The sequence below is a fragment of the Balaenoptera borealis genome (genome assembly GCF_965194805.1).
Source record: "Balaenoptera borealis genome assembly, chromosome: X".
NCBI lineage: Eukaryota > Metazoa > Chordata > Mammalia > Artiodactyla > Balaenopteridae > Balaenoptera > Balaenoptera borealis.
The window spans coordinates 66,463,503-66,476,094 of record NC_138881.1 but is presented as its reverse complement, the minus strand read 5'-3'; the positions used below and the strand labels follow the sequence as shown (position 1 = coordinate 66,476,094).

Here is a 12,592-nt window from a genome sequence, read left to right as displayed (position 1 = left end):
GAGACAAGATATCAATTACAGGAAAATATCTATAAAAATACAAATACATGGAGGCTAAACAATATACTATTTAATAACCAAGAGATCACTGAAGAAATCAAAGAGGAAATCAAAAAATACCTAGAAACAAATGACAATGAAAACACGATGACCCAAAACCTATGGGATGCAGCAAAAGCAGTTCTAAGAGGGAAGTTTATAGCAATACAATCCTACCTTAAAAAACAGGAAACATCTCAAATAAACAGCCTAACCTTGCACCTAAAGCAATTAGAGAAAGAAGAACAAAAAAACCCCAAAGTTAGCAGAAGGAAAGAAATCATAAAGATCAGATCAGAAATAAATGAAAGAGAAATGAAGGAAACAATAGCAAAAATCAATGAAACTAAAAGCTGGTTCTTTGAGAAGATAAACAAAATTGATAAACCATTACCCAGAGTCATCAAGAAAAAAACGGAGAAGACTCAAGTCAATAGAAGTAGAAATGAAAAAGGAGAAGTAACAACTGACACTGCAGAAAAACAAAGGATCATGAGAGATTACCACAAGCAACTCTATGTCAATAAAATGGACAACCTGGAAGTAATGGACAAATTCCCTAGAAATGCACAACCTGCCGAGACTGAACCAGGAAGAAATAGAAAATATGAACAGACCAATCACAAGCACTGAAATTGAAACTGTGATTAAAAATCTTCCAACAAACAAAAGCCCAGGACCAGATGGCTTCACAGGCGAATTCTATGAAACATTTAGAGAAGAGCTAACACCTATCCTTCTCAAACTCTTCCAAAATATAGCAGAGGGAGGAACACTCCCAAACTCATTCTAGGAGGCCACCATCACCCTGATACCAAAACCAGACAAAGATGTCACAAAGAAAGAAAACTACAGGCCAATATCACTGATGAACATAGATGCAAAAATCCTCAACAAAATACTAGCAAACAGAATCCAACAACACATTAAAAGGATCATACACCATGATCAAGTGGGGTTTATTCCAGGAATGCAAGGACTCTTCAATATATGCAAATCAATCAACGTGATACACCATATTAACAAATTGAAGGGAAAAAAATATGATCATCTCAATAGAGGCAAAGAAAGCTTTCGACAAAATTCAACACCCATTTATGATAAAAACCCTGCAGAAAGTAGGCATAGAGGGAACTTTCCTCAACATAATAAAGGCCATATATGACAAACCCACAGCCAACATCGTCCTCAATGTTGAAAAACTGAAACCATTTCCACTAAGATCAGGAACAAGACAAGGATGCCCACTGTCACCACTATTATTCAACATAGTTTTGGAAGTTTTAGCCATAGCACTCAGAGAAGAAAAATAAATAAAAGGAATCCAAATCAGTAAAGAAGAAATAAAGCTGTCACTGTTTGCAGATGACATGATACTATACATCGAGAATCCTAAAGAAGCAGTGGATTAGCAATACAATTTCCTATACTTATTACATAAATTTTATCATTATAACATATAAAATAGAACCACTAAAATAATAGCAGAACTGAAAACAAAACATTAATGTATTTCGTTTATAATGGTAAAGCAAATGAATCCCAAAGCAGGTTAAAATGTTGGGTTTTATGCCTTGCCAAAATGGACTTCATAAGAATGTTTACCAAACTGTAGTCCCACATATCTCCCAATCCTGTTGTAATGTTAATTTACAGAGTTACTTATTTTTAAAAAATCTTCTATAAATGGAACTGCTGTATTCATATATTGATATAATTTTGAAAAGCATTACAATCTTTAAACTTCAAAAATTTTCTCAAATATACACTTTAATTTATATTTTTAAAATTGGGTGAATATTTTCAGATAATAGATCCATCGAATGAAAGGAGTTTTAATCAGATCTCAGGCGTTTTGCATATTGATATCTTTATCAATGTCTAAAACAAAAAGGTGGCTAAAGGCAAATTTTAAAATTGCTTCAATTTGGAGGTATTTTAATAGAGCCTTTCTGAGATAATATAAAAAATGGAATTTGGGCCCAGGAGCTTTCCCAATTTTTTGAAAGATTCACAACTTTTCTAGCTCTGATATTTTGTCTTTAATTTAGCTGGGCTCTCATTTAAAACAATACTTAATCCTTCTCTTCAGTTTTCTTTGACTAAATGGGACATCAGTCACTATTAGAATAACTCTGAATTTAAAAGTTACAAATACTCTAGTAGTAAAACTTTGATAATAACATGTGAATATTTGTGAAATGCAAGAATATTTTAGTTTTCAAAAATATGTACCAATAACTGACACTAAATATGTCCCACTGATATGAATGCTAGAAGTATATCAACAGGTTTTTATTTTTTTGGTTTTGGTTAGGTTTCTGGAGGGAAAACAAAACAAAACAAAACAAAACTTCTGAGCCAAGACTCAGTCTTGAATTGTATAAAATAAAATAAGAAAAGACAGCACCATTTCTCTCTTGTAATGGGATGACATGCTATAGAGTTATATTTTTAACTAACTTCTATTAGCTCCTTTAGGCCAAGAGGCTAGCACTCATTTCCTTATAAAAAAAAACTTTTCCATTTATTATCCTAATGAACAGAATGAGATAATACTGCTTCTCAACCCAACTAGCCTAATATTGGAGAGATATTCATACACTATTGAAGATAAATATTTTTCTGCTTGAGTTGGGAGCAAAGAGGACAGTCTAGCTTGATAATGGTATCGACAGAAAGAAAGCCATGAGAGATAAAGCTATAGCTTTCTCTTTAGTGATACCATTCCCTTCAACCAGTTTGGATTCTCTCTCTTGAGAAAAATCTGAGCTTTTTAAATGCGAATTCTGAGCTTCTTTGCTATAATGGAAACACATGCTTGACATGGTAAGAGGAAGCAAATAGCTTTCAGGCCATTTTCCCAGCAGGAGAATACCATAGGGGATTTGCTTTTTAGGGAAGGAGTTCAAATTCTCAAAAGGGCCAAAGGAAACTAAGGGAACACATGGGTGATAAGATGTTTCCAAATAGCTTCAAAATTCTGCTATTCAGCATAAAATGCTACTCTGGAAAATACTGAAACTTTACCCCTGACTCATCACTATCATAGTTTTTTTAATTCTTAAATGCTTTTCCTATATCTTTTGTAATTTTTTTGGTACTGTTAATATAGCATAAAATACTTCAGTTTTATGTAGAAGCACTCTCATTGATATGGGGATATATGTATATGTATAACTGATTCACTTTGTTATAAAGCAGAAACTAACACACCATTGTAAAGCAATGATACTCCAATAAAGCTGTTAAAAAAAAATTAAAAAGACGCACTCTCATTAACTGAAAACTAAACAGTATATTTAGGGCAGAAAGATCAATCATTTTTAACCAATACATTATGCAGATAGATGACTGAATTTTCTCTTTAATATAGCATTTTTAGATTCTTTATTTGTCCCAAGCAAGGAAGTGAATCCATACAATGTTTTAAAGCTTCACGGTTGTGATATATATATATATATATATATATATATATTCATATACTGATGGCCAGTGGTACTGTGGTATAAAACATTTCATAAATATTGGTTATTTGAAAATGCCATCTTTAGTGTACTTCTTTTGTCCAATACTGTAATATAGAGAAGACAGATTAAGCACAGTCTGTAAGTGACAAATTCTCAGGATATGCCTGTTGGATCATGTTGTGATGGAAAACCTTGCAAAGGTCAATGAAAACTGAGATGGAAACTCATAAAAAATCAGAAGCAAGTAAAAATAGTGAAGTTATCTGATGGTCTTATCTATATTCATTCAGGACAGCTCCTCCCCTTCTGTCATCCCAGGTAATATTGGTCATGGATTATTTTCTTCATTACAGGAAGAAAATACAGTTTTAATCCCACTGGAAGACGTGCTAGCTGCATATTTGATGTAGTGAGTAGATATGCAGATACCTGATGAACATATACAATTGTTGAATAAATTATAGCATTATGCAAAATCTCACATGAGGAGGCACTTGAGTGTCGTGTTAGAAACTGATCTTTGGTAAAGGCAAGATGGAAAAAAGCCTCATTTAGTAATAATGAAAATATTTTCACTTACTAACACTGAACGTCTCCACATATTAAGATGTTGGTCAAGTCGGTCATAAAACTGGTAAATGCAATAGCTAAAAACCTCTGCCTGCTTTTTTTTTTTTCTGCCTGCTTTTTGCTGTTTGACATGTAGAGTCTCTTTTTAACAGATGATGATAGAAAACTTTCACATTCAGAGTTGGTCATTTTCATTCTTTTCAACTTGTTTGGGGGAAAATGAAGAAATCTGTATAAGTGGTCACAGCATTGGCTGTCCAGCTGGACGGTACTATTCTTCAGATCCACAAGTCAACTTATTTGATAGTTGATAAATTACTAATGGCCAGTGTTTTCCAGAATCATTTTTTCAGTGTTCCTTCAAACTATAGTAGGATTTTGTATCTAACCCAATTCAATTGGGAAACAAAATATATGCTTGCAAAGTCCAGGGTTTTAATATCGTCTGAATCTGTTGTCTTTGAAATTAGGCATTTTTGTTAGGTATTGAAAATTCATTGATGGTAATATTCACTAGCAAAAAATGAAGTGAAGGTAACAAAGAAATTGACTGAATACAAAAATGTTTGCACTGGTCTTTACTGTACGCCTGGATTTTAAAATATGAGTCTGTTCTTTTATATTTTAATCAAAGATGCAGGCATCTCTAATGTATTTGTCATAGAAAATTTGAAAGTCATAAGTAGTCAGTCAGACTTGAAAATCATTTTAAGTGGTCCACAACGTTAAAAGTTGTTATAGCTAATTGATAACATTTGAAAATCATTTAAAGAGGTCATTTCACAGATGATATTGTATTTACTGTGACGGTTTAAGCTATAATTGATGAAAAATAGTTGGTAACTACATAAAAATAAAAATAGAGCTTAAATTTTATGGAATTTGGAAACTTGCTTTTAAGAGGTGTTTAATTAAAGCAAAGCTTCTACTGTTTTTTTTTTTTTAAAGCCATACCATTTGGCACATGAAAGTGTAGTGGGTGGTATGGCTGAAACAATGTAGGTGGTAGTCCAGATGTTACATAATACGTAGGGGACCCTCCCCCAGCAGCAAAGTATGGAGCAGGCAGATAAACGCAAGTTACCTTGCTTGTATTAGGTAGGATATTCTGTTCTCCAAGTACTTTTAAAGCCATAAGGGTGATCATATTGAGGGTCTGTCTTCTTTCATGACCCAGGAAGCAAACAGTGCTTTCATTCACAACTCCATGCAAGGTCATGAGGTAGTCATACTTTCTCTTTTCTTCACCTATGAAATGGTTGTAGAGGTATGATTCAATCTTCTTTTGCTGTTCTGCTACATCAGGAAAATCAATGAAGAATCTAGAACACATATAACGTTCTTGGGTCTTGATTTCTGCTTCACAAACTGGCTTAAAGTTATGAACCAGCAAGTTACTGTATTTCAGAAGGCCACCACCTCTAATTTCCTCAGGTTTTCGGGTAGATATAAGCTTGTGCTGCAAGTGTGTCATTGCTTCTTGGAAGTCTCCATACATGCTTTCAGCTACCACAACAGGATATAATTCTTTGGTTAGCTTACGACTTTTGTCACTGTAGAAATCTAACATGGGATCCAAGACAATTTGAAAGGAATCTACACTAAATTCAAATTGTCGTCTCAGTGAATTCACAAATTTTAGCTCTACATTCTTGCCAGCGTTATTTGAAAGAGAGATGAGACTCCAACGATCATGCTTATTGCAAACTTTGACCATCTTCTGCACGTAAGCCTCTTTCATAGTCTTTAGGGTGCTCTTTTCCTTTTTTACATATTTTGGTAAAAAGTCGAGCAGGCAACCTAGAACTACATCCTTAACAAGCTGAAATTCTTGATCACTTGGTAGTTCAATACCAAAAATAACATCCAGATCCTTATAGCTCATGCCATTGTGGCTTGCAAGTACGTAACTTGCTGTGGAACCACTCAGTCGGGTATCTTTAACAATAATTCCTTGCTCTATCAGTTGATCTTTCACAACATGAATGATATCTTTTGGTTTTACCTCCAATGTGGGGAAATTCCCCCTTCCATGAATTGGAATTACTTCATCTAACACTTGATGCAGTGTTATAACTTGATCCCAAGTGAGACTGCTGAATCTGATTTCAGACATTATGAAGTCAGTAGGTCAACTAGAAAGTAAGCAAAATATTGAGAAGAAATTTAGCATCTTGAAATCAGTGTTATAGCTAAAGCATATGAAAAGTAAAAAATGGACTTACCTGCAACATAAATCAGACTAATACTAGGCAGTAAATTATCAATGTATCTAATTGTGTTCAAATCTATAAGTGAAATAAAAGCCACTATGATTATGTCAAAATTGTTAGATTGATTGGTGCATGTAAACAGACATTCTCAGGAATTTGTTAGAGTTGTAATTATTTTTGATGTGAAACCGTGGCCTTTCTCAATCTTTCCTCATGTAAATACTATAACAAGTATATTTGTTTGGTGGTATACATTTTGTTCATGAGATAATCAAAGCACATAATTGAGGTTAACTGTCATGAATTTAAAGTGAGATCAGATAGCATGTCTGTGTGTGGTAGACCCAATTGACTGAACAGCATAATGTTTAAAAGCAATATATAGCATCTTTAATACAATAGCATCAGAACATTCTATTATTAAATTTCATATATATTACTGCTCTCATTTTAAAAAATGTTATTGAAGTCCATTATTAGATTATTAATTCCTTGAATTGCTTGAGGATAAGGAGAGTACCTAATGCAACACCTTCTCTATGTTCCTGGTAGCCCTTAAAGAAATGTTGGTTAAAGGAAATAATGAATGTCATTTTAAAATAAAAAACAAATAATATTACTAAATTTGTCTCCAAAATGAGAGCAAGATTATACAAAAGCATAAGATTTCTGATTTTAAAAAAAATGTTTTCTGCAGATGTGTAATATGACATGCTCAGAAAATTTTACAGTTGGGGGAATATTAGGAAGCTAAAATTATAGACACTATAAATATGATTAAATATAATTATACTATTATATAATTAGGTACAATTACAGTTATTACATGGATCTTCAAATACTCTTAAGCTATTTAAGCAATAAATCTAGTAAATAAAGTTCATTATGGATGTAGCTTTGGGATTAGGCACTCTTTCCTGAATTCCAGAAATAAAAATTATACAAAGCTTAAGACAGATTTGTATAGATAGTATTCATATTTTGCTTATCTAGAGAGCCATTAGAACAGAATCTAAATATTTAGAATTTGGTGTTGTATATTTCTATATTTCCCCAGTAGAACTAGAGCAAAGAGAATCATCTTATTTCACATCTGTAGAACCAACTTTGACAGCCCAAGCATTTTGCAAAAGGCTAATTAAGCAATGGCAGATCTGTGTCAGTGAGAAGGCTAAACCTATTTTGTTTCTCTATATGAAATCCCCATGTATATGAATTAGAGTATTTATTTTTATTATGTGATGAAATGGCCCACATAATGTGTTGTGTGTTTCATTTTAAGCCACATTAATTGCCAATGTTCATACAGTTTTATTAGCTATGTCAATATCCAAATCAATCCTTAAAGATGAATGAACTGAACTGACTACACATCAGGTTGTTGGATTTTGGTCATTCATCCGTCAAGTGAAATGATCTTTATAGTGTCTTTAGGACAATGGAAAGAACAAAATGCTACATGAAGGATAGAATATGCAATAAGAACTGGCATGCTTATTTTCTAATTAATTTTCCTGGAATTATCACTGAATTATTTGAAGCTAACAAAGTTTGTTATCCTCAAATTCTCCATCTGGAAAAGTAATAGTTAATAACATGGGCTGGCTTCATGTAAGACTTTAGGGAGTTCAATCATTTACCTAATAAATAGTTTAGAAATATCACATATAAACTATGCAATTTTAATTGATATAGAAAAAAGTTCCCAAATTCCTTTTTAATATGCAAATTTCTTTTGCAAATGGCAATTTTCTTTTCCTTAATGGCAAATTTCCTGTGTCAATATTAGCTAAAAGTTAAAAATTCAATGACCTAGGGAATTCCCTGGCAGTCCAGTGGTTAGGACTCTATGCTCTCACTGCCAAGGGCACGGGTTCAACCCCTGGTTGGGGAACTAAGATCCCACAAGCCATGTGGTGTGGCCAAAAAACAAAAAAATTCAATGGCCTAATCCCAGGCCTACAATCCCCATTTAATCTATACTTCTAATCACCAATGATCTGAAAATAAAGGAGATCATTTACATTGGCATACTGACATTACTGAAGTTACCAAATTCTTTTCCATACAGAAGTTTCCAGGACCTTTATGTGCAAATAAAACCATCTAAAGAAATGAATAATTTAACTATCTAATTACCAGAATGCAGGAGTTCTTTATCAAAAAGGTACCTTTCAGATCAAGAAATCAGAAGCCTTGCTTTATATGTTGAATCTTCTCATAGATATTAGAGGAAAGGAAGGGACATAATTTTGTTTCCTGAATAGAATCACAGTAAGATCTTGCAAAGATGAGAAAGAGGTCCAGTTTCTCCAAAGAAGACGTACAAATGGCCAAAAGGCACATGAAAAGATGCTCAGCATCACTAATTATTAGAGAAATACAAATCAAAACTACAATGAGGTATCACCTCATACTGGTCAGAATAGCCATGATCAAAAAAGTCTACAAACAATAAATGCTGGAGAAGGTGTGGAGAAAAGGGAACCATCCTACTCTGTGGCGGGAATGTAAACTAGTACAACCGCTATGAAGAACAGTATGGATGTTCCTTAAAAAACTAAAAATAGAACTACCATACGATTCAGCAATCCCACTCCTGGGCATATATCTGGAGAAAACCATAATTTGAAAAGATACATGCACCCCAATGTCCACTGCAGCACTATTTACAATAGCAAAGACATGGAAGCCACCTAAACGTCCATCAACAGAGGAATGGATAAAGATGTTGTACATACATACAACGGAATTTTACTCAGCCATAAAAAAGAATGAAATAATGCCATTTGCAGCAACATGGATGGACCTAGAGATTATCATACTAAGTGAAGTAAGTCAGAGAAAGACAAATGTCATATGATATCATTCATATGTGGAATCTAATTTAAAAAGCGATACAAATGAACTTATTTACAAAAGAGAAACAGACTTACAGATATCGAAAACAAACTTATAGTTACTAAAGGTGAAATGTGGTGGAGAGGGATAAATCAGGAGCTTGGGATGAACATGCACATACTACTATATATAAGATAGATAACCAACAAGGACCTACTGTATAGCACAGGGAACTCTACTCAATACTGTGTGGTAACCTATATGAGAAAAGAATCTGAAAATGAATAAATGTATGTATATGTGTAACTGAATCACTTTGCTGTACACTTGAAACTAATACAACATTGTAAATCAACTATACTCCAGTAAAATTAAAATAAAAAAAGAAAGAGGTCCAAAGTTTAACTTCACTTTATAATAGGAGAGTGGTGTAGGAAAACTGATGATAATTGTGCAACTATCTAGTTGATGCTTAATTACCTATGTTAATGATACCCAAACTTTATGGTCTTCAGAATTATCTAGAGAGCTTTAAAAAATACACATATAGAATATTTCAGGCCTAGTATTTCTTGTTAAAAAAGGTAACAGTGAAGACAACTTGCTAGGATGTGGAAAACCTGTGTCCTAGATTGAGCAATATATTACTTAATTGTTCAAAATCAGGGCTTTAAAAACCAGTTAGTATTTTTACCATTCTTTATCTACAACTACATACAATTTTTTAAATCAAGCTTATTTTTCTATTGAATTAATACCTCATTAGCAACCAAAGATTTCTGAGCCACCATCTCACTGAACACCTCTCCAGCTTCATGCACAGGGAATGCAAATTAGAATTTTTAAAAATAGCCTTAGGAAAATAATTATAAAAATACATCTATGATACACACATTATTATCTATGATAACAAATCTGTGATACACACACACACAAACACAGACACACATATAGACATATACGAGCACACAAAATATAATGAAATATATGTCAGAATGGAATAAATATGTCATTTATATTGATCTGAAATCTATACACACTTCCACTAATGCTCACTTCTATTAACATGGATAATCAAGATTTGAGAGTAATGTTATGCTTCTTTGGCACGTCTACTATTCATTTTCACATAATGTACAATATCAATTAATGCTATAAGTACAAATTTCAAATATAACATTAAAATAATGATTTATCTTTCATGTGTAGATTATGGCTCAGCATTTAACTGTCACACCTCATATAGCAGAATCAAATACTTAATATCAAAGACAAAAAAGTAACAAAACTTGTCGGGAAATTTGATTTGATTTGATGAACCAGAAAGCATGGCTAAATATAGACTTAGGATGACTATCATATTAGAAGTTTGAAAACTCCAACAAAGCCATCAATATTGCTTATGTTTCTGTCTTGGGTACAGTACAATTCTTAGTTACTGAAACTATATTTATGGAGCATGAGGTATAGTTTCATGGACTAATAACTCAAATTCAAGGCAGAAATTTTTCAATAATTTGCCACATAAGCCCAAACAGAAGCACAAAATCTGAAATTCCTCATTATTCTCCAAATATGAAGATCAGCAGTAGTTCACTATTTTAACAGAGCATATAAATCTTATTCTGACTTTCTGCTTTCTCGCAATTTACTGGTAATGCAAGGCAAAATGAGTGAGTTACCAAGATTTCACAAAGGACTGTGAATAGATACTCGTATAATAAAATATAATTGTTCCCCCTACCACTACTGTATGGGAAATGAAGAACTTAGCCATTGTTTTCATATTTGTATTAATATTAGAATGTTATTTTCAAAGAGAAAAAGACTTAAGATTTACTTTGGAAGGAACACTTTCAAGGATGCACTACAGTTGAATTGATATGATGATTCAGTGGATCCTTCAGTGAAGATAAGAATTTTCATCTTATCACTAAATAAAGTAATGAATCAACCAGGACTGCAGGGAGAAAAAAGCAAGTAATAATAGAGTCATTTAATAATGTTATATCCAAGTAATCTGATGACTCCTGGCCAGTAGTCCTACAAATTATGTATATATATATATATATATATATATATATACACACATATATCACACGCACACACACACTTAGGACACATCAGGATTACATGGAGGGTCTGTAAACATAGAATTCTGGGTCCCGACTCCAGTGTTTCTTCTTTGGGTCGGAGGTAGGGCCTGAATATTTGCATTTCTACCAACTTCCCAGGTGATGTTGATGCTGCTGGTAAGAGAACCACACTTAATAATCATTAATCTAAAAGAAACTCAGAAAGAAGAGTAAAGGAACAGTAGTCCCAATAGCAATAACTAGTCCCTCATAGAATTTGGCTATTTCTATTTAATTTAAATCATTACATTGAATAATGTAGATAATTCTGATCAAAGTGAATGTTCCTTTAAACATCTAGACTTCCTATTTTTACTTTGTAATAGTCCAATATTATTTTTTCAAATAAACATTAAAGGTAATAGAAAATCTTTATAAAGTTTGTATTACAATTCTAAAATATAAGTCTAACTTGTACCACTATCTATCGTAAATGATGATATATAGAAACGGACTCCTGTGCTTTAGGAACGGTTAAGACATATATACATAGGCCTACATATAGATAAACAGACAAAGAGTTTTTGATCATATATATTTTACCAGTCCAAAGAAGTATTATTTGCTGACTGGAAAAAGGTGTTGGATATTTTACCTAGTATACTGCATTTGTTTCCAAGAAAGAATGTTAATGTCTGTGAGAAATGGTAAGAAATGACAATGCAGTATTTAATTAAGCAATGGTTTACTCACAAACAACCATTATCCCTTTAAATATACAGATACCTATTTCAGAAAAAAGTAGTATTTTTGTATATCAAGAAGAAAACATTATGATTACAAATGATATTACTTTGATGTTTCCATGTGGTATTCAATAAGATGGTAGAATACCCTATCCAACATTCATAGTATAATGCACTAAATTAAAAGAAAATCTATGAAACAAGCATTAATCATCTCACAGAAATGTCTCACATTATTTTCACCCTGTCAAAAGAAAAGAGTGAAGTATTACATTAACCTAAGAGAAAACTCTTATTGATATCCGACTCATTCAAATCTGAGAGAAAATTTAATAAAATACTGACTGGGATAACAATGAACCTATAAGCCATCATGGTCAATACTTTGTGTCTGGCTCTGTGATTTAAAAAATGTAAGATGTCTACTGTTTTGTACTTTTGGCTTTCACAAATATAGTGACGTCAATCGAGTTGTTGGCTACTCAAACCATATTCTTTTGATTTAATAATTGCTGGGGAGTACAGAAGTAATTGTAGAAGGAGTAAAGTACTGCAATAGCTATGTAGAAACAAATAAAATAAACATTTTAACCAAAGTATCTTAAGTAAGGTTTGATGTTTTTAAAAAAATTCCCAAG

General features: G+C 32.6%; 1 protein-coding gene across 1 annotated transcript; it reads right to left on the bottom strand.

The window, feature by feature from the left end:
* Positions 1–490: 490 nt before the first annotated feature.
* TENT5D (terminal nucleotidyltransferase 5D) lies at positions 491–11,175 on the bottom strand. The gene has a single exon (XM_082377371.1). The coding sequence runs from the start codon at positions 6,193–6,195 to the stop codon at positions 5,005–5,007; it is 1,191 nt and encodes a 396-aa protein (XP_082233497.1). The 5' UTR covers positions 6,196–11,175; the 3' UTR covers positions 491–5,004.
* Positions 11,176–12,592: the final 1,417 nt, after the last annotated feature.

Bases quoted from the DNA above. Each gene is read 5' to 3' on its own strand.
- TENT5D (XM_082377371.1), bottom strand. From the start codon at position 6,195: ATGTCTGAAATCAGATTCAGCAGTCTCACTTGGGATCAAGTTATAACA.